The sequence below is a fragment of the Callithrix jacchus genome, chromosome 2 (assembly GCF_049354715.1).
Source record: "Callithrix jacchus isolate 240 chromosome 2, calJac240_pri, whole genome shotgun sequence".
Taxonomy (NCBI): Eukaryota; Metazoa; Chordata; class Mammalia; order Primates; family Cebidae; genus Callithrix; species Callithrix jacchus.
Window position 1 is genome coordinate 169,471,235 of NC_133503.1, and position 26,432 is coordinate 169,497,666.

At 40.9% G+C, this 26,432-nt stretch overlaps 2 protein-coding genes and 1 non-coding gene across 14 annotated transcripts in view; 1 reads left to right on the forward strand and 2 right to left on the reverse strand.

Annotated features, from left to right (window-relative positions):
- SKP2 (S-phase kinase associated protein 2) overlaps nucleotides 1-19,715 on the reverse strand; it is a 34,670-nt gene extending 14,955 nt beyond the window's left edge. For 2 of the 6 annotated variants that reach the window (XM_078365601.1, XM_078365602.1), the window contains exons 1-7: nucleotides 19,540-19,715; nucleotides 18,757-19,056; nucleotides 8,104-8,215; nucleotides 5,164-5,307; nucleotides 3,381-3,515; nucleotides 1,374-1,472; nucleotides 77-207 (exon numbers count right to left, since the gene is read on the reverse strand). In XM_078365601.1, the coding sequence (XP_078221727.1) occupies nucleotides 77-207; nucleotides 1,374-1,472; nucleotides 3,381-3,515; nucleotides 5,164-5,307; nucleotides 8,104-8,215; nucleotides 18,757-18,931 (796 nt within the window). In that variant the 5' untranslated portion in view covers nucleotides 18,932-19,056; nucleotides 19,540-19,715. Of the gene's footprint in view, nucleotides 1-76; nucleotides 208-1,373; nucleotides 1,473-3,380; nucleotides 3,516-5,163; nucleotides 5,308-8,103; nucleotides 8,216-18,756; nucleotides 19,057-19,234 lie in introns of all 6 variants that reach the window. The other 4 variants (XM_008992166.5, XM_078365600.1, XM_035291679.3 and 1 more) reach the window with 3 other exon arrangements.
- Nucleotides 16,599-16,703, reverse strand: LOC118151861 (U6 spliceosomal RNA). Its single transcript, XR_004740266.1, has one exon. It is a non-coding gene; the product is annotated as a U6 spliceosomal RNA (small nuclear RNA).
- Nucleotides 19,716-19,923: 208 nt separating the features above from the next.
- The window catches only part of LMBRD2 (LMBR1 domain containing 2), a 52,994-nt gene continuing 46,485 nt past the window's right edge, over nucleotides 19,924-26,432 (forward strand). For 4 of the 7 annotated variants that reach the window (XM_035291675.3, XM_078365599.1, XM_002745057.6 and 1 more), the window contains exon 1: nucleotides 19,924-20,262. The gene's annotated coding sequence lies outside the window, so the exon portion shown is untranslated. The remainder of the gene's footprint in view (nucleotides 20,263-26,432) is intronic. The other 3 variants (XM_035291676.3, XM_008992170.5, XM_035291678.3) reach the window with 1 other exon arrangement.

A 26,432-nucleotide genomic window follows, 5' to 3' on the forward strand; every position in this document is an offset into this window, starting at 1 on the left:
ACAATTAGGAGAAGCTCAATGAATCTAATCTGTTATGCTGTGAAGGCCTCAGTGGTCCAGGCTTGGAAGCTCTAACCTGATTTCTGGAGATTCTTTCTGTAGCCACTAAGATTCAGCTGGGTGATGGTCTCTGACACATGCGCAACAGCCACCTGCACATGCTTCTCAGTAAAATCAAAGCACCAGGAGAGGTTCAGCTCATCCAGTCTGCACAAAAGAGGGGCAACAAAGAAAATATGAAACCATCACATGGGAATGAGTTTGTCTTAAACCACAAAGAAAGAAAATGCAAAGCCACTGATTCCTTATTTCACACACAGAACACCCACTTCTTTAATGGCAGCTACTTTTTGTCACCTGAGTATACCCTGTTTACCCTTGAAAGTTGCCAGAGGGTCAGAGCAAAGGCCTTGGTGAATGCTGCCTCCTTCTGGAAATGGAGGGAAGCACTCGCTTCCTGATGGTTCAAACCTTATTCCAGTATTGCAGGTAGAAATGCTAGTCTTTTGTTTGCTTTCTCAAACTACCAACTACACAACACAGATGATCAATAACTTGGGATGTTTTAAACAACTGATGGAATGCACCAAGGATTCTTAATAAAGAGATGCTGACATTGCAAAAAGCCACTTCATCTTACTGTGCCTCTGCTAAGTAAGCAAAATTGAGTGTTTCAGAGACAACATACAACCATTAATCCCCACTCCCCATTTCCTGGCACTGCTGATGAAATACAGGACTATACATTTGATCTCAGTGATAACATTCATATCCGGAGGCAATCTATTTTAAATGGACCATTAACAAGACACACAGATACAAATGCTGTACCATGGAGACCAAGAGATATCTTTTAAAAACACACATATGCATAGTACTGTGTATTCCAAAAACCATATATTCCCCTCACTTAGCAATATTTGTAATTCTGTATCCTTTATGTGCTGACATTATTATAAGAGATATTGTTAATAGAACTGCCCAAATTTATTTATGGTATATATTTATAACACACCAAATTTCATAAAAAATTTTAAGTTAGGTCTACAAATACCATAGGGGAAAAAACCTGACTGTATAGTTAAGTGTGAGCAGATTTCTTACAACCATACAGTTGATAGACACTACTGTATTTCCCTTATTTTAACAGTTACAAATAAGCAAAAAAGAGATCACAATACTAGTAACACTTGCAAACTGAACTGACTTGGCTCCTGAGTTTGAACAGGAAGTCTGGAGGGCAAAATATTTTGCATTCACAAAATCAAGAGCCTGGAAAGTTGCAAAAAGCTCACAAAGTTCATCCAATTTTATATAGATGTGAGGGATCATTTGATATAAGAGTCTGTAATCAAGTCGCATATCTTTCGTACCTGGAACAGCCACTTAGCAAAGTCTGCAGGGCAAATTCAGAGAATCCAGAACACCCACAAAGGTTAAGTCGAACTAAATTTGAGTTTTGCGCAAGATTACTGGAAAAAGAGAAAAACATCAGAAGAAAAAGACCAATAAGATACTATTTATTCATCAACATTTACATGAAAGCAGGCAAGTGGAGTTAAGCTCACAGCTCTTTGAGTCAGAGTGAGTTGAAAATGTATATTATTTTAAATATACATTTAGTATTTAAATTATCTCACTATTTCTGAGACATTAAACAGGATAACTTAGTTTACTCATCTGTGAAATGATATTATCAAACCTTCTTGGTAGAGTTAAACGATAATGTAATAAAAGACTTACTACAAAGCAAATACACACGTATTTCAATCAGTGTATTTTTTGAGTTGAAAAGACAATGGAATAAACATATATCCATTTCATTCAGAATTAGCTTGCAGACAAACTTCTACTTCTAAAACCACAAGGTTCTTTTGACTATACATCTCTCAAATTTGCTATCTTCTCTACAACATCCCCAAATGTCCTGTAAACCTTGTGATTAAGAGCAAGAATTCTGGAATATTATATCGCTAGGTTCATATCTTGGTTCAGCCACCTACTAACAGTGTGACCCTGGAAAAGTTATTCAGTCTCCCCGTGTCTCAGTTTCCACAGCTATAAAAAGGAAACAAGTAAGATCATACTCCATGGGGTTACTGTCAGAATTAAATGAGAACACATTAACAAAATTCACTGTCTGGCACATAATACATGCCCCAAAACATTATCTGCTATTATTGCTATCTGTTTTATGTTAGACTTCATCTTTTCTCCCCTGAATGAACACAGCAGTATCCTTAACTACTCTAGCTTCTTCTATCCTCAGTGGACCCTTCATGGTGCCTGGCAGGTTAATTTCCTAAATTTCAACTCTTGACATGTTCCTTGCATTCTCAGAACCACTCTCTCCACCATGCTTCCCTCTTTTTTTTTTTCTTCTTTTTTTTTTGAGGCTGAGTTTTGCTCTTGTCACCCAGGCTGGAATCCAATGGCATGGTCTCAGCTCACGGCAACCTCTGCCTCCTGGGTTCAAGCGATTCTCCTGCCTCAGCCTCCTGAGTGGCTGGGATTACAGGCATCTGCCACTATGCCCAGTTAATTTTTGTACTTTTAGTAGAGATGTGGTTTTACCACGTGGGCCAGGCTGGTCTCGAACTCCGAATCTCAGGTGATCCGCCCACCTCAGTCTCCCAAAGTGCTTGCAGGTGTCAGCCACCACGACCGGCCCATGCTTCCCTCTTGATGGAAGAGTCCATTCTTCTTACAGTAAGACATACAGGCCCATTACAATCTGGTCCCTGACTCTCCTCACCTCCTGTCACTCCCCTTCCTGAGTCCTGTGCGCCAGCAACTTCCAACTACTTACGAGTTTAGAACCACACAGAAAGCTTTACCTAGGCTGGTTCCTTTGTCTTATTACCTGGAGATCTCCTACCTAGATATCTTCAATACTCAGCTTAAGAGTCACTTCCTCTAAGAAGGCCGCCCGTGTGTTGCCACATATTCACCGAAACATTTAATAAACACACTGCATGGTAATTATCTGTCTTGCTCATAAATAGTTTACCTTCTTGCAAGAGGAAACAGACATGTCTTGCTCAATGTTTCCTCTTGCAAGAAGGTAAACTATAGCTTAATCAGCATTCACTAACAACCTGGAAAACGTTTTGGAACATTCGTTTTCTTCCCAAATAATACACATGCATTATTTGTTCACCCTTGTATCTCTAGAACCTAGCACAGGGCCTGGCATATAGTTAGAATTCAAGCTTTTGTTGCTTCAACGAGTCCTGAAAAGTTCTGCAGAAGCTTGAGCACTGTACTAGATACTTTATGTATCCACCTGGATGTGGCTAGAAGGGCACCCTAGTTACATACAGGAAAAAATTCATACACATAAAAACAACTGCCTTTGTGACACTCTGGCTGCCACTCACTTGACAATGGGATCCGACAGCCGCAGGCCTTCCAGGCTTAGATTCTGCAACTTGGAACACTGAGACAGAATGCCCTGGAGGGTGGACACTTCAATAACCGAGTTTGACAGGTCCATGTGCTGCACACGAAAAGGGCTAAACAGGGAGAGAAAAAAGGGTCTCCATAGGTGGCTCTCACAGGTACATTCAGATCAAATCAGACCCCTCCTGCTCCCCAAATGAGCAGCCAATCACCAACAAGACCCGAAATACACACTTCAAGCATTAACTATAGCTTTCGTCATAAAACAAATTGCTACTAGTGTATTCCCACTCTCATTCATTTTAAAATTCAAGGGGATTTTTTGCCAAGTACAGATGTTGCTGCCAATATAGTCCCACATAGGAAACAATGAGTGGGCATCACAACAAGGAGCTGGATGTGGGTGATAAGGAGAGATTAAGACTATAATGGCTCCTGGTTTCTGGCAAGGGTGAGTGGGTGAGCAGCGGTGGAACAGGGAAGACAGTGGAAGAGCAAGTTTTAAACGGAGGCCAGGCCAGGCACAGTGGCTCACGCTTGTAATCCCAGCACTTTGGGAGGCAGAGGCGGGTCGATCACAAGGTCAGGAGTTTGAGACCAGCCTGGCCAGCATGGTGAAACCCCATCTTGACTAAAAATACAAAAAAGTAGCCAGGAGTGTTGGAGGACACCCATAGTCCCAGCTACTAGAGAGGCTGAAACAGGAGAATTGCTTGAGCCCAGTAGGCGGAGGTTGCAGAGAGCCAAGATTGCGCCACTGCACTCCAGCCTGGGTGACAGAGTGAGACTCCGTCTTGCAGAAGGGGAGGGAAAGGAAGCCAAATTGGATTTTAGTTATGTTAATATTGAAGTACTTGTAAGAAATTCAGGTACAGAAGTTTTTAGGTAATTAGAAATTTGGGAGTTTGAAAGAGGGCCAAGCTATAGATGAGGAACTGAGAGTCCTGGGCATAAATGTGGGTGTATAGGACACAGCTTGTCCAAGGACAGCATTTGGATTTGAAAAAGGCGGCAGCCAGGAACCAACCCTGGAGTAAACAAAGGAAATCACACGTGTGAAGGAGATCGAGAAGGTACAGCCACAGGAGAATGGGATTAAAAAGCAGAGGGAAACGTGATTCTGACTATAGAAAGAAAGGAAAAAGTATTGAAGTCAAGAGACATGTTTTATCTTTAGCTCTGCAGTCCTCAGTTTGTTTTCTGTTCAGTACCTAGTTATTCTACTCAAGTATGTGATAGCAGTAACCTTAGTATTACAACATTACCAGTAACAGAAAATTCTTTTTCAAAATATTCTACAAAACGAACAAAAAGAGGGCAATGTTTTTTCAGGTTCCAAATTTCTCCCCAACAAAATCATAAACCCCAAGCTACAAATAAGAAAACACTCCTCATTTTTTTTTTTTTTATCAGAAATGGGTGGTGGGAAAATATCCGGGCAGCCTTGCATCTGCCAGTGAGTGCTTTACTTGTGCCTGCCCTGTGGGACTCACGGCCCCCATCAGTTGAGGACTTGAGAAGACAACTGTGCTTCTTTTACCCTAGGAAGAGATTAACAATAACCTCGAATGAAATGGGAACAGTGTCATTGAAATCTATGCTGTTTCAGCACAAAGTCCTCAAAGTATAGTATGCAATTAATATCCCACACTGCAAAGATAACCTATCATAGGCTATAAGGCTGAATTAAGAAAAAAAGCTTTGATCTGTTTCTACCTCAAAATTTAGAAATCATCTTTTCCAGAGATTTTTCATCTTTACCTGAAATGTTCAGCTAATGGTTGGTCCATAAATGATCGTGGGCAGCGGAAGGCAATCACCCCTTGAGACAGCAACCGACCAGTAACATCCGGGTGCAGATTTTTACCTGTGAGGTCTAAGGTTTGCCACAGAGACTCGTCAAACCTAGAAAAGAGGAGGTGCTTAATTTGGCCAGTCAGTCACACTAAATGCTGGAGACCCTCAACATTACTAATAAGGAGAGCACTGCTGTTAAATCCCCTTTACGCACATTCTGAAAGAACCTTTGTTTTTAAGTTGACTATACAATTAGTTATGATATTTTTGAGGTACTAGAAAATTTTTCTCGATCTCACCAAGGATAAGCTTCCATCTTTCTCTTTCTATATATACTTCCAATTTAGATGGTTCAATGTGAATATTAGCACTGCCATAATCTAGAACCAGAGAATAATATTCCAGCATTCAAGCTGATAAATTTAAGAAATGATTGCTCAAATCAATTAATTATTATATTACTAGGCAAGTAGATTAAAAACTTCTTAGAGGATTCTATTAGCCACTTTTGTTAAGCAATTACCACGACTACTGTAGTAACATGAAAATATTACTAAACAAAGGAAAGTTAGCGTTATTTTATTGTGAAATAAGGTTGTCATAGATAGCCAGTAGGAACAGCCATAGTTCAGCTGTGCCTTATAATATCTTTTAAGCTTAACTAATGTGAAAACAGAAAGGAAAAATACAACTTTTTGTTATATTTTTATAAAAGATTATATAAAAAATGGTGTTTCTAAAACAAAAAGGACATTCAAAAACTGTACTGAATAGCACAGTAAGAGAGTTTTAATATCTTGAATTCAATTTAAAAAAAGAAAATGTAAAATACAAGCACATGAAGGAACTTTTTAAATGTTTAAGTGTTCTAGAATCTTCTTTTTTAATAGTGCTCGAAATAAGAGGACCACTGGCCAGAGTTATGAAATAATTTCATCATAGAGAAATTGTCAGTGTGTGATTTGACCTTTATCATTAAAAAGGTGGACTGTAGATAAGATATCCTTAAGAGAGTAGCACACTTTTGTATCTTTCTTGCCCAGACAGAAATCCATTTTGGCCTCCAAGGTCAGCACTGATAGGCACCAGATCAGCACTGCTCTGGTTGTCTTGAATCTCATGCTTGATGTCTCCTCTTGCAAGAAGGCAAACTATAGGTTAACTAGCATTCAATAACAACCTAGGAAAAGTTTTGGAACATTCATTTTCTTCCTAAACAATATACATTTTTCAGGAAGATGAACACCTCACAGAAAAGTGAATTTGGGAGCTACCTGAACCCTAAGCCAAGCAAAACTAGATATGCTGTGATGGTTAAGACTGGAATTAGCCAGACTTTAGATTCCTGTCTTTCCACTTATGTATCAACCCACTATTCCTGACCCAGTTTCCTCATCTCTGAAACTGAGATGATCAAACACCGTCACTTAAGTGACAAGGATTAAACTGCAAACACTGCAACTGTCACATAGCAAGTGCTTAATAAATGTCAGTTATTACTTTTATGCAACTGAGATGAAATTTAATGGATTCTGGGGGAGATGTAGGTCAAAGAATACAAAGCCACAGATACGCAGGATGAACACATCCCAAGATGTAGTGTACAACAGGAGGATTACAGTCAATAATACAGTATCGTAGTCAGGATTTTTGCTAAAAGAGTATATTTCAGGTGCTTTTGCCACAAAAAAGGGGTAACTGTGATATCATGAATATGTTAATGTATTTGATCACAGCAGCCATTTCACTTGCATACACACACACACACACACACACACACAATAAAATCTTAAAATGGGATTAATAGATGCTGCAAGAAGAGGACATATGCACAGCTGGCAGAAAAAGAAAGTGGGGTTCCTTGAGTGGAGTGAGGGTAAGTGAAACTTGCCTGCCACTTGCACTAGTATTCCAGGTGTGTAAACCTCTCTGCAGCTCTTCCAAGCAAAAACCCACACCTGTAAATACCAGCACACCCTTGAAGGCAAGAGGCTCCTGCTATCTCACAAAGGGAATTCTAGGTATGTGGAGAAAGAAGCCAGACGGATGGCCTTTAAACACAAAGCAAAGAACGACCAGAGAGTAGAATAGGGTTGAGAGGGGGTGAAGATAGTAAAAGTTCCAGTTGAAAAACAAAGCCTTTTTCTTGCTCCAGGCCTGTGATTGCCTCCCAGGTCACCAAGTCTTTCCACGGGCAGCTCACCTTCAACACCTGAAAAGTGTTGCCAAAAAAAATCAGCAAAACCGTACCGATGGCTACTCTGTGCTGAATATGTCCATGGGTCAGGTATTGCACCAGCATCTTCACATTTCATCCTCATAACCAGTGGTTTCATCTTCATAACCATTATCCCCATTTACATATGGGGAGACTAAGTCTCAGCAGTGTCAAGTAACTCGCTTAGGTCATGCAGAACGTAAGCAGCAAAGGCTGGGTGTGCACTTGGGTCTAACATCAAGCCTGTGTTCCCTCTCCCCATTGTGCTCACTGCTCAGCCCACCAGCGTGAGGAACCGCTGCCTGCATGCACCTCTGTAACTCCCTCTGCTCTTAGAGCACACTTTCTGGCCCACAGTCAGCATCCAATAAACACATGCTGCACTGAATACAGGGCAAAGAGGTTTCCAAGCATTAGTAAGTTTACACCTCCCAGGAAATTCCTCTTCCACTGAGAAATGGGGCACTTATTAATAAAAATATGAAGATAGGAGCCTTGTTAAACTTTTAAATAATTACCATTGGCTTTGTAGAATCTTTATTAGATCCCCTTCCATTTGATCTCCCCTAGTTTGCTTTGTGCTGCTCTATTTTTCTTGGTTTTTAGTTTCATCAGACCAAAGTGAATAAACAACCTTCCTCTCCTCTTCCTCCCCTACATATGCCAAAGGGGTGAAAAATACTTACGCTAGGCGATACCATCTCCTACAAACACCAGAGACCTTTAGCAGCTCAGGGAGGCACAGACAGGAAAAGATCCCCAAAAGCAGCTCATCCGGAAGGGAGTCCCATGAAACACCTTTGATGAGGGAAAACATGTTTGCCATCACCATTCTTTCACACTATCAAGTCTACTGAGTCTTTTCAATCGCATAATCTACAACATTTAGCTTAAATGGGGAATTTAGCACAAATTAAATTACTCATCGCTACAATTATCTTTCTGTTTAACACTCTCCCAGCAAATGAAAAGAGAAAACCAAGAAGACTTTTCCTATTCTTCTTCCCTTCAGTTCTAGCCGGCCAATCAGAGGCTGGGACATGAACAGTGGTGCAGAGCAAGTCCCACCCTCTCAAGTGTCGTTCAATGATGGCTAAGATATTGTGGTGCTCCTGGGTGCAAAGGAAGGCCTCTGATATGACTCAGAAGTGACCTTATTTAAAAGGCAAATAAATCTTTTTCCCTTTCTGATATGGTTTGGCTGTGTCCCCACCCAAATCTCATCTTAGACTGTAGTTCCCATAATCCCCATATGTTGTGGGAGGGACCCATGGGAGATCATCAAATCACAGGACGGTTATCTGGTGATAACCACCCCTATGATTTGATGCTGTTCTGGTGATAAGTGAGTGAATTCTAACAAGATCAGATGGTTTTATAAGGGGCTTCCTCACCCCCTTCACTGCACTTCTTGATGCTGCCATGTGAAGAAGGACATGTTTGCTTCCCGTTCCACCATGCTTGTAAGTTTCCTGAGGCTTCCCCAGTCATACTGAACTGGGAGTCAATTAAACCTCTTTCCTTTATTAATTACCAAGTCTTGGATGTGTCTTTATTAGCAGCATGAGAACAGACTAATACTCTTTCTTTCCAGTTTACAGAGAGCAGTTTACCTCAAAGAGCAATACAAAAAGGTGCTCTCATTTCTTAATTCAACAAGTATTTACTGAGCTCCTACTATGGTACCAGGTATCATTTTCGGTGTTGGGAAAGAGCAGTAAATCAGACCTAAAACACTACCTTCATGGAGCTTCATTCCAGTAATGGAGAACAGATAATCACACACCAAAAAGTAAGTACATCATATGATACAGTAAAATTGATCGGTGCTGTGCAGAAAAATTAAACAGGGTAAAGGAGAGAGCAGAGAGTTAGGGCAGATGATATTAAGTTTGAACACAACGGTCAGGGAAGGCCTGAGATAACAATCACTAAACAAAGGGTTGAACAAAGTGGGGGAATATGCCCTGTGTGTATCTGGGGTGTGTTCTGGATGGAAGGAACAGCATATGTGTTTTGAGGAATAGCAAGAAGGCCAGTGTAGAGGACCAGAGTGAGCAAGGAGGGTGGTAGAAAAGAAATCAGAAAGCAGCCAGGTCATGCAGGCTTCCTATGTCATGATAAAGCCTTTGGCTTTGACTCTGATCTTGATGAGGAGACAGAAGATTCTGAGCACAGGAACGACAGGCACTCATGTAAGTTCAAAAAGGATCACTCTGGCTGCTGTGTTTAGAACAGGAGAAAGGTGGATGTAGGAAGATCAGTTTTCTTTTTTATAAAAGCAATCTATAAATAACTATTAAACAAGTATGAAACTCTGACATATGAATATATAGAATAATCCCACAAAGTCAGGATAACATGACAACTGCCAAGAAGGAAATAAATGCACAATGAAGGACCCTGAAAAATGGTCAGATAAGTTCAATGACTACCTTCCCACTCTTTCCACCTCTGATGGATCTTCTACACCAATTCTGGTGATATTCACTCCTTCCACTCCCATTTAAAGATGCCAGTATTTACTGAGCATGTCAATTGTACCAGGCCCTGTGTAGGCAGGTTTGAGGACACAAGGCTGAAAAGCACTGAGGAGTGTGACAAATACCTGCTGCCCTGGGCAGACTTTCTAAACCACCATGTCTTTCTCTGAATTAGAATCCTTGAGTGGTACACCTCAGATATTTGGGCCAGAGTCCACAGTGCTTAGTACAGAGTTAAAAGCTTTCAGCCAGGTCCCAACTTGTTTTTCTAGGTTTGTTATCTAGAAATGTGTTCCAGCTGTTTGAAGCTACCTGTAATTCTTAGAATGAGTCATTCTGTGTCATATCTCAATGCCTCTGCACATGCCGTTCTCTCTTCCAACTGCTATTCATTTAAAATTAAATTGAAGCCCCAGTTCCTACAGAAGGCCTCCCACGATATCAACAAGGACAGGTCACTTATGTACCATAATTTCATTATTTACTTACTCATCTCTCTAGACCCCCAGGGGCTCTTGAGAACAAAACCCCATTTTTTTTTTTTTTTTTTTTTTTACAATTTGGTATTTCTAAGAACTAACATAAAGTTGATGCATTCATCCACTCCCATATTTATAAAATATGTACTATACATGGAGGTCTATTCTAGGTTTTAGGGACAAAACAATATATAAGGTACAATGCTGACCCTTATTCTGCTCAGAGTTTGAGAGTTATAGACAAATGAATAAACAGGAAATTTCAATAAACTATCCTGATGGGCTACAGTAGGATTCAGGATGCTGCGCAGTTTATGGGAATGATGCAGGAGTTAGGGAAGCTTTCCGGGAGGAAGGGGCCTCTCCTGAAGAATGAACAGGAGACACACAATTGCTCAATTAATTACTGTTCTCCTCGCATACCCTGCCCCCCAACCCACTACCCTTCAGGGATCAAAATTAAAGGACTGACTGAAACCCTGAAAGCTAAGGGTAGAAAGCTGAAGGCAGATAACCCCTGCTGACCTGGGGAGGCAGCTGGAAGTTGTGAGGAGGCTCCTCAATGTGGCAGCTGTTCCATGACTGCCACAAAGTTCCTCCAAAGTCAACATGGGCAGGGGACAAAGGTTCTCAAACCAGGCTCTTGCCCTGCTCACCAAATTGAAAACAAAGTTGAATGACAGGATTTTCTCCATTTTTCTCCCATTAATTCAACTCTCTTAGACCTCTGTTGCCTCTTACATATCTAGATCAGAATCTAGTAATTGAGCATAACTATATTTAGCTGTAAGTCTAGTCATCCACTCACATATTTATTAAATATGTACTATACGCTGAGGTCTGTTCTCGGTTTTGGGACATAACGATAAGAAAGGTACAATCCTGACCCTTATTCTACTCAGAGTTTGAGAGATATAGGCAAACAATTAAACAGGAAATTTCAATAAACTATCCTGATGGGCTACAGCAGGATTCAGGGTGCGGTGCAGCATATGGGAATGCTGCAGGGGTTAAGGAAGCCTTCCTGGAGGAAGTGGCCTCTATGGAAGAGTGAGCTTAACTATACTTAAATAACATACTTAGCTATTTTGAATCTAATATGTTGATATTTTACTATGATCTGTAAAAATCATACTGAAACCATGAGCTTGGCCTCCTCAACATGTCTGAGAACTACTGGACTGAGAAAGCAGCACAGCTTTGACTTGTCCCAAGCCTGTGACTTGGGCAAGTCACTTAATCTTTCTGGTCTCAGTTTCTTTACCTGTAGGAAAGGAAACTGACAGATTTATCTTGCAAAGTTCTTCAGTTAAGAGTAAATGAGATACAAGAAAAGATTAAATAATGCAGCAGGGAGTAAAACTTTCTTTTCTATGTTCCTCTCCTTTCCCACTGAAGTCTGCATATTTTCTTCATGCAATGTCCTTCCCTGTGCTGCTCTGAGTTTTCACTCATGAGCAGACATTCAAGGTCTGAATAGGGTTTGGACAAGGTCTGCATGGTATGACTTACCAAAACCCCATATCTGCCCTCTATTTAAGATTGGGTCTCCCAGAACCAGATTCTGAAGATCTGACTTCAAGTAGTTTATTTAGGAAATGATGCCTGGAAGCACTAGAAAGAGGATAGAAGGTGGAAGGGAAGAAAGCCAACCTGGAGTAGGCTAATAAGCAGATTATCACTATATGCAATTGGGGTTCAAAGCTTCTGTCAGTCACTGATCGGGGGTTCAAGTGCTGTCACTCACTATTTGGGTACTCCCCAGCATTCCTGCCCAGAGAAAGCTCTAAGGCATGGAATCTCATCTATGTGTAGGCAAGAGCTTTGGCATGTATGGGAATGGTGGGCTTCAAGGGGCTATAGATAGGGCACCAACAGAAATTCTAGCTGGGGAAAGGAAATTAGAAAAGCCTGCTATGAAGTACACGGCAGGAGAAATTAATTTAAAAACTTGGTGCTTTCTATTTTATTAGGAAGACATGAGAAATCAGGAACAATTAAAAGAGCAATAGCAGCTAGTAATTAAAGTGCTAGAGGAAAATTTGGCATAATGATGAATGCAGAGGTCAGCAGACCTAACCAATGAAGAACCGCACGTGGGACTCCAGAGTTTGGAGGACTTTGTGTTGCAACTTCCATCTTTGCCTTCCCAACTCCTCCAGATTCAGCTTAAATAGCATCTGCTTAAAGAAGCATTCCCACCCAGGATACCACCACAGATCCCATGTCCAGATTTACACATCCCTTGTCTAATACAATGCCTGGCACATTAACAGGAATCTATAAATATTTGCTAAATGTATTTATTGTCCCCTTTAATGCAAATGGTGAATGTGCTAATTCTTTATTAGTGTGATTGGCCAACCCTTGTTAACCCATTAACAACTACGTGCACAGCACTATTGGCATATGGAGGGGATGGGGCTGAAGACAAAAACCCAGAGCAGAAGGGAATGTCCTCTATCAGTATACCAGTAGTCTCTGGGAGATGGGGGCTGGGCTTCAAGAGAACATGAAACTATGACAAAAGAGACAAGGTCACACAATCAGTAAGTAACAGAGAGGGAATTCAAAATCAGGTCTGATTTCCAATCATGCCCTTTCCATCCTAGCGGGTTCTAATATTCTGTGCTCTCCTCTGTTGTGAGTACAAATTTTGAAAAGGTGAGAATTAATCCTAACTCGCTATGGAAAAAGAAATCAATCAGGGCTAGAGAGTGAGTGGAAGAGGAGACAGGAAATAAAACAAAGATGCTGAAAGATATCAATGGGTTCACCACCAAATGGAAGCAGCAAGGGCCTAGAAAACACAGAGCCTCAGCTAGCAGCCAAGTACCCAGTGCTCTACTCCACTGACCACAGGATGACACTAATCCTAGGGGCCCTGGGTGGGGGTGCCAGGGCCTGATATGGGCTGCTGTCTTAGCAAATGGGGCAGAAGTTTGTCTTTCATAGCTACTCTAGTAACAGGCATCCAGGCTGTGATATGCTTAATCTAATTTTCCTTGCCATATTTAATTCTCAAAACATTAGCCATCTGTTTCCTGAATTCTTGATGACACTGCTGCCTGGTCTGTTTTCAGAGAGCGGAAGGAAAAATCCAGGGGTCTTTTCTCCACTTGCCTCTGCTAAATCCAGCAAGGCTGCAGCTGCATTCCAGCCCCACATTAAAAGATATAATTACTGAGCCCAAGGTCTCCAGTCTTCAATGACATCGATAGAAGTTAAACGGACTTCAAGGCCAGGAAAGGGTGAAAACTGGGCCAAACCAGCAAACCTGCTACAATCACCCTCACCTACCACTGTTTCCAATTATTTCTCCATTGGAAACCCGGTTTCTCACTTCTGTAACTTTATCACCTCTCATGCTTCCTGATACTCTCTGGGAAGAGGGCCTTGTTGGAGCGTCTTCTACACATTCCATCTTTGCAGTGTAGGTAATTCATCTTACTTGATATATTTATTTTTCAGAACATCACTCAGATTCAAGAAAATCCAAAGTAATCCTAATCATAATCAAACTTTTGACTTCAAAAATTGCTCTTCTCTTTAAGCATAGACAATCAAATTTTACTTGCAGTAGAATTGTGCACTGAGGACCTGGTATTCACACTTGTTTGTGTTTGTGTACATTTTTTTTTTCAGGGAGTTAGGAGGTGCTCACCTCATTGCTTTTGTGGCTTGTTTTAAGTAGCAATACCCCATGCTTTCTTTCTGGGGAACTACAAACAGATTGTGCCATCCCAGATGAGTTCTCCTTCCTCTTTCCACAAACCATAAAGAACAAACTTGAGACCATGCTAGTTTTGGGTGTTTTTGGTGTTTTAGCTAGGTGGGCAAAACTGGAAAAAGCAAAACGCAACCAAACTTAACAAGGATTCCCCCACATACCCTTCAGTCCCACAACCCTTCAATTATATGAAAGACTTGCTCAACCCTGAGGTGTAGGGGGTGTAGTGAAGAAACAACAGAAGCTGGGATTTGGAAAAATATGGAACAATATATAAGCACTAGGAGGGCACGGTCTCTTGCCTGTTAGGTTCGGTGTTGTAGTCCCAATCCCTAGAATGGTGCTCAAGAAATATTTGCTTAATGAATGAATGAAAGGAAGCTGTGGAACAAATAATGACTGGGAAAGATTCCATAAAGGCTCTTCCAGTGCTGAGTTTAGTAACTGTAGGCTGAGATTCACATAGGTCATGAAATCAATTTAGTGAGTTTGACTAGCATATATATATTTTTTTTTTTTTTAAGGAAGGAACTAGAACAGAATAGAAAATATCTTAGTAAGGGGAAATATAGTTTTGTAAAACTGCTGTTTCAGACACATACCTAGGATTGCAATGTAAAATATGTTTCTTACTGGTTAAAAAAAAAGTTGGAGAAAAATGCTTGCCTAAGGGTATTAAGACACAGATTCCCAGGCTCAGGCCAGGACTTCCTGGATCAGAATCTCAGGAATTTTGCACTTTGAACAAGTTCCCGTGGGGATTCTGATATACTCTAAATTTTAGTATCTCCAGTCTGAAAGCCATTGTAGGATCTGAAATTTCAAGCATTTAACAGTCATAGAAGAGCTGATCAACAAATTAGTTCAATTCCATTTTCATGCTATCACCTGTTTAAAGGGTGGGAGACAGGCATTTCATGACCATAAATAAAATGCTATTGTCCTCTTTCCGCCTGTTACTGACCTCATTGCTGGACCATTTCCTCCCCAACTCTTTTCATACACTCACTTCAAGGGCCAATCGGACCTGTTGTGCTACAGGTTGGCAACAGAGCTTTCATCTTCCAAGATAAACAGATGAAGAGGATTTAGTTGCCAGATGTAAGGCTGGACTGGGGCCTGAGGGAGAGACTGCTTAGCAAAGAACTAACAAAAACTTGCAGCCCAGAACCAGTCATCAGATATCTATATACAGCAGGTGTGGCCTGCTCTACCCTAATCCTGGCAAAGCTAATAGCCACCTGTCCTGACAACTGCAGACAAAACTCCTTGGAATGACAATCCGGCTCCACTGGAGGCCAAGGCTTCCAAAGGCCCATTGGGAATCCTCTATACCAGCTGTCCCTCATCCTGCAACATGGGGTTCACCCTTCCCCCTCCATACCAATTAAGCAACCTCTGCCTAAGTCCACGTACATTGGTTTCCCTCTGTGCCTCTCCTTAGGCAATAAACAAAAAAGTCACTATTCTCTCTCTCTCACTTCAGATACATACTTTTCAAGTCAACTTAAAACAGTCAAGACACTGATGACACCATTTTCAGATACTTCTCTTTCCGCAGAACCTCCATTTTTGTTGAGTGGAAGGAGGAAGATCTTCCACATCCACCTGAATGGGAATCACTGCAGGAGGCCTCCGCCTCTGGGAGGCTTTGGGCTACTTGTGCACAGAAGGCTTCCTCCCTCTGGCCCCCTACAGCACTCACAGCCTAAGCTACTCATCTGCTGCTAATCTATTAGTCTCCATGTATTGTTTTGTGTGAACTGCTCTTATTTTTTATTGTATTTTCTACTCGACTTGCAAATCCCTGGGAGACAGCAAAGACTCCAGAAACTTCTATCTTGTTCCCACAGTGCCTTGCTTAAAAAAAAAGTTGTTTTCACTTGTGGAAGGGCATATGGCAATCACACTCTACGTCGAAGGGTATCGGCACAGGACAAGTTAATAAAAATCTGTTCATCTAAGCAGGAAGTATCTTTCACCATATTTGGTTGGTCAAACACAAAATTATTAGGGCTACATTCCAGACATGAAAAACAGCGGTGAGCATTAAATTTTGAAGGAAAAAAATTCTACACTAACAGGGTCAGACTAACAGTATTAAAAACAAAAAAAATAAAATAAAAGCCCATTAGCCTCCAAAATTGGTGTCAGGAATTTTGTTGGTTTATTTATTGAGCGTTACGGGTGAGTGGCATGCTAAGGGCTTTACGTCACTTTCATTTAATCTTCACAATGACCTGTGAAGTGGGTATTATTACAGAACTCCATTTCACAGATGAAGGAACTAAGGCACAGAAAGCAACATTCCAAGGCTGGTAAACAGCAGAATAAGGATTCAAACTCAGAACTGACTTCACTACAACCTTCTACTGCCTCTCTAATTAATCCAGTCAGTTCCTGATATATATTCCCAGACCATAAATTGGACAATGTTCTCTTTCCTAAAGAAAAGGCTGAAAACAAATTTTTTTTTTTTTTTAATTAAGAAAGTAGAGGAACACTTCACAAATCTGCATGTAATCCTTGCGCAGGGGCCATGCTAATCTTCTCTGTACCTCCACTTTTGGTATATGCGCTGCCGAAGCGAGCGAGCAACCAACCAACTAAAACAACCAATTTATCAACCCTTCTGCAAAGGAAACCAGATGGGAGGATTTATGAACATAATTAATTACCTTGGGTCTGCAAGACTTCATCTTTAAACCTTTAATCTGTTTCTGCGTCACCATCATCCTCCACCTGATTTCAATTTAGACTCTGATCACCTCTTCCACAGATAATTTCAATAGCCTCCTAAATTCTGTTGACTTTAACATCAGAATATATCTGGAATCTGACCACCTTCACCCCCAACAAGACTCCAAGCTTTGGCCAGGTGTGGTGGCTCATGCCTGTAAGCCTAGCATTTTGGGAGGCCAAGGCTGGAGGATTGCCCGAGTCCAGGAGTTTGAGACCAGCCTGGGCAAGATGGTGAGACCCCATCTCTATAAAAAATAAAAATTAGCTGGGTGTGGTGGTGCATGCCTGTAGTCTTAGTTACATGGGAAGCTGAGGCAGGAGAATCACTTGAATCCAGGAGGTGAAGACAGTGAGCCAAAAGCTGAAATCATGCCACTGCACGCCAGCCTCGGCGACAGAGCAAGACTCCGTCTTGAAAATATAAAATTTTAAAAAGCTCCAAGTTTCTACCCTTGGCACAACTGCAATTGAGTCTCAACACATCAGTGTGTCCTTTTTCAAAGGTTAAACTGGGTCCCATCACAACTCTGCTCAACATTACCTCCAGCCTGATCTCCCCGACTCTCCCCTTTGCTCCTTCCACTCTTAGAATACGGCCTCCCTGTTCCTGGAACAAGCATGTCACATTTATGCACCAGGGTCTTTGCAATGGCTGTTCCTTCTGCATGGAGCTCTTTTCTTCAAAATATTTGCATGGCACACTCCCTGGCCTCCTTTACATCTTTGCTTAAAGCTCACTGTCTAATTGAGGCTTTCCCTCAATACCTGGTTTAAAAGTGCACTCTATCTTCCCACCCAAGGACCTGCAATCCCTCTTGGCTTGTTCTATTTGTGTTTTTAGCCATAGCACTTATCACCTTCTAACATACTACCTCAACATATTTATTGTGTTTATTGTATTCTCTCACTAGAATGGATGCTCCCTGAGAGCAGAAATGTTTATGTTGTATTCACTCCTGTATTTCCAGCACCTGGAACACTGCCTAGCACATGGTATGTGCTCAGCAAATATTTGCTGTATTACTGTTTTAAACGTCTTACTAGCAAGAAAAACTGATAACCCCAGGTCAATGCCCTATGTTTACCCTATGGCTTTTGCATACTCCAGGGTTCTGGTTCACTCTGGGAGGCACCCGTTCACCTGCTTGAGAAACTAGGGGATGGGGAGCTATTAAGGAGGGAAGATATGGCGAGTTCTACATTTCAGTCAATCCATTCTGGTTCTGTGGGATAGATCTGGGGAGAAAAGGTTGAAATTATAAATCTACTCCAATAGTTCAGGCAAGAGATGATGAGAACTTGAGAAATAGTTACCAGAGAAGAGGACAAGATGTGATGAACGACTGGATATTGTGGGAAGGTGGGAATCTTACTGACTCCAGGTTTTTGGGTTGGGTAATTAAACAAGATAGTATCAGCAGTAATGGAGACAGAACACACAGGAGAAGCCAATATGGGAGTGGGAGCGAACCTGGGGAGATAAATCTCCTCCACTTAGGTAAACATTCACTTTAGCAATCCACTGATAAATACCTAAAGTGATTAAGACAAAAAGCTCACTCAGGGGTACAAAGCAAAAGGAATCCTACAAGAAGACCACTGTTTATGTTTCTATTCATCAGTGGCACCGAGCTGGCCTTTGGGCAGGCAGATTCCCTTCTAAGGATAAAGGCAGGAGTGTCTTCTCACGGGTTAAAATTTTCAAGGTGATTGTGCACCAGAACATATATACCCACCAAGATTCCTGCATATTTGACGACTTCCCCCATTTTGTTGAAAAAATAACTTCGGAATTAGGCAATCTTAAAAGGAACCCATGGTAAAGATCCCTGAACAAAGGTTTCCCAACAGCATAGCTAAATCCACCCTTTGCGTAACTGACATTTTTTACCCTCATAGCCTTACCTGGAAAGTTCTCTCGATTTAGCTTAGGCCTGCGGATAATCACAAAGTCTTTGTCACTCCCTTTGCTCTTCAGCCGTTTCCTTGGGGGGCTCTGCGGGATGCCCAGGTTTGAGAGCAGTTCCTGGGGGATGTTCTCACTGTCGGGCTCCTCTTTCTCCAGGGCGGAGACCCCCATGCCTGAGAGCAGTTCAGAAGTCTTGCTGGAATCCCATCCCCACGTGAAGCTAGTGGCAACGTTGCTACTCAGGTCTGGAATCTCCTGGAGGTGCTTCCTGCAGAAGTGCACAATACCCCCGGTTCCTTTCGAAAACACCCATAAATAATCCCAAGTGAGGCATTAAAGAAGCTGGAATTTATGCATTGTAGAGAACCTTCACAGTGGCTAACAGAATCGCCTTTTTTACATGCTCGCGGCGAGTTTTCAAGAAAAAAAAAAAAAGAAATTCAAAGAACAAATCGAAAAGGCTTTTTGACTTACGATCCTGCAGAAGGCCTCAAGAATTTCTCCCAGTGGAGGGAACAGACAAGGAAAGAGAGAGAGAGAGGGCAATCATACACTGATTGAAAACGGTGGCAGAAAAGCCCAATTAAGGAAGCCAAATAAAACCGCACGCTGATCCCCGCACTAAAGCATCCAACCATTCACACTTTTCCCAAGAAGGGGCTAAGCAACCATTCACTTAACAGCATTACTAACAATATTAGCCAGTAGCGATATTCGCGGCCTAAAAGAATTATTAAGAGGGTCCATTCATGCTCTTCCACTTTTTGCAATCTGTTTACCTGTGCATAGCGTCCTCAGGTTCGGGAGTTTAAAATACGTGCATTAATTGCAGAGCCTCCCGCCTCCCGGATTCCCGCTTTGGCGCGCGGCGGCTCCGAGCGTGGTGCTCGGGCCCCCAGCAGCTAGACCCGCTAAGTCTAGCAACGTTCCATCCCAGCAGCGCGCGCAAGACTCTGCAAGCCCGCTCTGCTTCGCGGGGCACTGCGGCCCTACGGCCTCCTGGGAATTGTAGTTTCCGTCCTGTTTCGTAGTCCGACTGGCTCGCCCTTACTTCCTTCCCTGGCAGTTTTGCCCGCCTTCGAGATACCCACAACCCCCCGCGGGAGCGGGACTGGCTGGTCCACGGGGTAGGCGGGGAGGCGGAAGCGGGCGGCGCTAAGACTGACTGGGAAATGTCAGCCACTTGACTGCAGACGGATATTCCTTTCCCGGGAGCCTGCAGGCCTTCTGGTGATCGCCAGCGCTGTCGTCTCTGAGTGTGGATCCCAGAACCTGGACAGCTGTGGCGGCCGCCGTTTCATGGTCCCATCCAGACGTTGTCTGGCGAGATCGGACGGTGAGCCTGAGAGGGAACGCGTGAGACGCTTTGGTGTCTGGGGACCGGGGCCGAGAGCAGGCGGCAAAAGAGGAGACCCGGGAGACCCCGAGTGGCCGCCGCCGCCCGCCGCGGGGCCCACGTCCCTGGCCGCTGAGTGGTGGCTGTAGCCCAGCTCGCCAGCCAGGTGAGAGGCTGCGAACCGCGGGCGTCACACCTGTTTGTCCCTTTGCCAGGAAGCTGCTTCCTCCTTCGGGGAGAAGGCGGCCCTTAGCATTGGGTCTGTGGACAGGATCCTTCCTTTATCTGTAAAATACGCACAATAGCTAAAAACGCAGTTGGTCTTGAACTCCTGACCTTAGGTGATCCACCCATCTCGGCCTCCCAAAGTGCTGGGATTACTGGCGTGAGCCACAGCGCCCGGCCTAAAAACGCAGTTGGAACGAAAAACAGTGGTTTAATTTTAGGGGAGCCGAAGACCCCAGCGGGTCCTGGGTGGTGGGAAGGCTGCGCATGCCCTTGCAGCCTTGACAGCTCTCATAAATAGTAGCATGGGAATAAATGAAAGGACTGTATTTTGCAACGGGCTTTACCCATGCAACGCAGGGGTCCTCCAGCAAAGACTTTTGGTTGCTCGCTGACGCTCAACGGGCTACGTGTGTTTGCGTCGCCGCCTAAAAGCGAGCTGTTTTCAGCCTATCTGCTGAGAAGATTTTGGAGGTGGTTAAAGTAGGGAGGGTGACATATTCTAGGTACAATGACCATGCGAAATCCATTGGGCAAACTATACTACAACTGTGATCCCGAGAAAACAGTGGAAGAGGGAAGGGGGATGAATTCTAAACCTCATAAAAAAGACTTATAAAGTTCCTAAGGAAGCATAACATCTTCATCGCATATTAGAATATTCGGTGATGCTGTATGACATACCCTCTGGTTTCCTTGAAAAAATGATTCTCTCTGTAGTGAAATTAAACCTCCCTTGCCCAGGTATGTGCTTGTTTCAGTCTTGGTCCTTAGCTTGAAAAGTAACTGCCTCTTGAGGGAGGAAGGAATTCATGAACCTTTAGCTTGTTCTTGAAAGGTGAGATTGGTGTAAATAACGAATCTGTTCACAACTTGATTTTGATTGGAATTAGGTGCAGAATACTAGGCTGAGCCGTTCATTAAACTAATGTTGCATGGAAAACATTTAAAAATGCAATATCCTTATTTTTTACACAAAGTAATCTTTATGTTACTTTGGCTAAGGAGAAAGCGGTTACCTTAGTTTGACTCTACATCCTTTCCCTTAAGATTGCAAATCATAGGAGAAAATATTGACACAAAAAATTATAATTTCCTTCAGGAAAGGGAACAAAACAGAACCTGTAAGCTAATGGAGGAGAAAGAATAAACAAAAATATGTAAGATGTCATAATATGCCAAAATAATGAGAATAAACAGTTTTGAGATGTAAAATAAATATAGATCTCATAAATATAGATCTATAGATATAGATCTCATAGATAGGAAGGTCTAATTGATGAAATGATTCTAAATTTAAAGATGAGAAATATTTTTGTTCAGTCTTGGTTTTACTAGGAAGTTTACCTGAGAACTAGAATACTTGCAACTTTTCTAGGAAGTTTACCTGAGAACTAGAATACTTGCAACATCTCAGTTAGTGAACACAAGGTCCTCTGTAGGACTTCAGGGAGAGCCTGTCAACTTTGAAAATTAGTCTAATAGTTTGCCCCAGTAACAGAAATACTTTGTCTTCCTAATATGGGAATAATTTTTTTGCATTCCTTCTAATCATGGCTATGACCTTAGTATAATTAATACAAGTTTAAATTGGTATAATCAATTCTTTTTAACTTAAGGAATTGTGTCCATTGAAGATGAGATTAGTAGGTACATAGAGGTTGCTCTCTGGTGACAAAGAACTGCGTTGTGATTGCTATTGATGCATCTTATTTTTTCTGATTAATTTCATTGGTTTCATTTTACTCAATGCACTCCATGTTCCGTTTTAATAAGAGAGATATACCATTTTTCTAGAATTGGAATTACTCAATCAGTATCCAAGACAAAAGCCATTTTTAAAATAATGCAAATGAAATTAGGATGAGTAATTACTAGTACCCTTTTGGAAGCTTCAGATAGAATACAAAGTGACTGTAAATCGGCAAATCTACAGTGACTGTTTATCATACAACATGAGATGCTTGAGAGAGGCAAAAGCAATGTCAGTTAAGCAGTCAAAACCACACCATAATTAAAAGAGGATCAATATCAGGGAACAGGAGGGGCCAAAAAGGACTGGCAACTGACTATAAGTTGTAAATATATATTCAGTAGGTATGCCATTATTGGAGATGAAATATGACAGAACAGATTTTATTTGAACAGAAGGGCTGTATATTTTTCTTTAGTTCCATCATAACAGGAAGTAAATGCTAAAATTTCTTTAGTTTTTTACTTATGTTATTTAGCTTAGGGGAGCAAATGGCTGAGAAACATTACGTATCAAGAAGTTTCTATCTGGCAATAAAATTTTAAGAGGATCTTTTTTCTTTGATTAATTTTAAAGTAGATCTTTAATTCATTGCAATTTAATGCTCTATGATAAGCAGATTGGGGCAAGAACAAAAGGGTTCTAATTTGCTCTGTGTTTTCCACTTTTCCCATGTAGAGTCGAGTCATATATTACCCTTAAATCAAGTAATGGTAGTATAATCTTAAGGTAAAAAGTTTGTGTTAAATTCTGTATTAAACACGACTTAGCATTCTGTCTTGCTATATCTAAAAGAATCATGGGATTTGTTTCTAATTTGTTCTCTGTGAAGACCGAACAAGATAAATCATTAAGGAATTTAAATTGCATTAAGAAGGTATGTCTAGATTGGAGAAGAGACGTGTAATTATAATTCAGGCTCTATGGTGACGATGCCTCTCTTTGAATCCTAGCTTTACCATTCACCAACTCTGTTAACTTGGACAAATTACTCACCCTCTCTACACTGTTTTTTTCTGTTAAGCAAGGAAACAAACAGTTCTTTCTTACTAGATTGTGATGTCTAATTTGATAAAGCATGGTAGGTACTAGTATTAATACAATGCTTAAAATTTAGTAAACACATACTAAATGTTAGATATTCATTTTTTAAAAATTATTTATTATTAGGAAACACTTTACAGATTATTCTCTATCAAGATGACTTGCAATTTCTATATATGAAATCTTTAAGAATTCAGTAAAATTTCAGTTCTTTTTTCTTATATGCTTACATGATTGCTACCTCTTCTCTTCATGCCTTGCAAAAGGTAAAGCAGTTTGTATGTATGCTTTACCTCAGGGGCTTGTCACATTTTCGAATTCAAGTTACCTGGTTGGTTTGCCAACTCAGCTCTTAGATACCTTTAAGAAATAATTATGACTTTTTTTTTCATTTTTAGAGTGGGAGTAATAGTCTTCTTGCAGTAGTCTATGTCTTAAACTGAACTCTCTCTGTACCTGAAATTTTTGAGAATAACAATTATGTTTGGAAGATTTAAATTTTGATTTTTGGTGGAAAATTGTTGACTTATTCACTTCTGGTTCTGGTTCTTTTGATTTTTCATTATGATTTTGAGTTGTCTCTTAGTTTTTATTTCGTATATCTGAGTAAAAATACAGACACATTAAGTTAGATAAAATTTCTGATAGGTCCCTAATGATCATAGACTCAGATATTTAAGTTAACAGTATTTGAGTCTGATGAATCATTAGGTTCCAATCATAAATTTTTCATTTGGTTTCAGGATCTTTGGTTTTGACAAAATTTTTGTCAGTGTTTTGCTTGTATTCTGATCAATTGCTACCCATTCTCTCTCTGTCTCTCAAAACATTTGGAATTCTTCAAACTTCGAAATTATCTTAACCTCTAAAATTCCATCAAAGGGTATTTGACCTGAAAAACTATTATCAGCCTTAAAGTACTCAGGGAACAGTACTTCAAGTCAGTAACATTAACATGCTAATTATGAAACCATTATAAATGCATTTGAAAGTAATCTTAAATAATATTTTGAGGATTGGAAAAAGATTGAATTGGATTTTAAATATTTAAGACTTTCAGAACTGATATTTTCAAGGGTACAATAAGCCCACACATCAGACACTAAAATCTGGTAGTTTTAATTAATTGGCATTTTGATTTCAAGTATAATCAAGTTTTGCTACTGTGGGGCTTAATCACATGGCACTGAATTTTTATTTGCCTCCTCATTTTAGTATCGTCCTTGTCGTCGTCGTCATCATCATCATCATCATCATCATCTCCCTTCTTCTTTCCTAAACCTTGCAACTCATCACTTGAATGTTGGTATAGGGCTAAAGATATGGACTTTGAAACTTTATTTTCTCATCTCAAGTTAGGAAAACCCCAATTTTTATCTCCAATTTCATGGGATCACTGGTCGTAGCTGTATGTCATAAGAAGGCAATATATTTCAGCCTCAACAGAAATAGATGGTATGGTAAACAGAATAATGTTTACCCTAAGAATGTCTGTCCCTTAATCTCTGGAACCAGTAAAAATGACTAGCTTATTCAGGTAGGCCCAGTGTAATGAGATGAGCCCTAAAAAATAGAGATTTCAGGCATGAAGAGAAGTTGACAAGCCATTGCTCTTTTGAAATATACAGGACCACACACACATACATGGAGAGACAAGTATGTTAGGACATAGTTATGTTAATTTGTTTGACTATGGTTAGTATTTCACTGTATATGTACAGTATATTAAAACATTACTGTTGTGTACTTTAAATGTATACAATTAGAAAAAGATATACAGAGCCATATGCAAAGACTGGGGAGAGGCCTCTAAAGCTAAGGTCAAATGCCAACTGTCAGCTTGCAGGGGAACAGGGAATCTCAGTCCTATAACCATAAAGAACTGAGTTTTGGCTTGGCTAGGTGGGTCACACCTGTAATCTCAGTGCTTTGGGAGGCCAAGGTTGGAGGATCACTTGAGGCCAGGTCATTTGAGTCCAGCCTGGGCAACATAGCAAGGCCCTGCCTCTACAAAAAAAAATTTTTTTTTTTTTTAAATTAGCCAGGCATGGTGGTGTGCACCTATAATCCTAGCTACTCTGGAAGCTGAAGTGGGAGGATCAGTTGAGTCCAGGAGCTCAAGGTTATGCTGAGCCATGATCATTTCACTGCACTCCAGCCTGGGCTAGTGTGAGACCCTGCCAGGAGCCTGAATAAGCTTCAGAATGGATTCTTCTTCAGAGAAAAATGCAAACCTGCTGACCTTGATTTTAAACTTGTGTTACCCTAAGCAGAGAACTAAACTGAACTATGCTTTGTTTGAATTTCTGACCTACGGAAACTGTAAGATATTAATAATAAATGGGTGTTGTTTAAAGTCACTAAGTTTGTAGCAATTTGTTACAGCTGTGGTAGGAGACCAACACTCTAAGTGTGGAAAGGGATGTAACCAAATCATTTATTACTAGAATAAAAGATCCATAATTCTATTTATTCATCCACAACCCTTTTAAGTGCTGACTATGAGTCAGACTAAAAAATTGAGTGTCATAGTAAAAAAATTAATAGCTAGTGTCAGGTTTATAACTGATTTTGTTGTTTGCTCTTTTTTTTTTTTTAAGACGGAGTCTCACTCTGTTGCCCAAGCTGGAGTGCAGTGGTGTGATCTTGGCTCACTGCAACCTCTGCCTCCCAGGTTCAAGTGATTCTCCAGCCTCAACCTCCCAAGTAGCTGGGACTACAGGTGTGTGCTACCACACCTGCCTAATTTTTTATTTTTAGTAGAGATGGGGTTTCACCATGTTGACCAGGCTGGTCTCAAACTCCTGATCTCAGGTGATCCGCCTGCCTCAACCTCCCAAAATGCTGGGATTACAGGTGTGAGCCACTGTGCCCAGCCTGTTGTTTGCTTATTATGCCCATATCTTACCACCTAAAGATTATTGATATTTTAATATATTTCATTGTTACTGTATTCTTTTTTATGCTTATGTAAAAATATGTGTTAAATTTTCAATTGCTGTTAGGGTAATTTTTAGATATTATTAAATCTTAACAAATATAATTTTTTATACTACAGTATTATGTCATCATTTGGCTCTGTCATACTTTACTTAGCATTCCTTTGGTAATCTCTAATATTTAGTCTTTTTTCCTTATGATTGTCATATTCCTTGCACTGGATAATTTCAGGTCTAGTTCACATCATAAAAGGATTTTCAGATAATAATTATATTTAAACATCTAATGGGTTTTTGTTAAAGGAAAAAAAAACCTAGATCTTGAAGATGGTTTTGTCATCAGCACATTCTGCATTGAGCTTTCAGCCAAGTGCT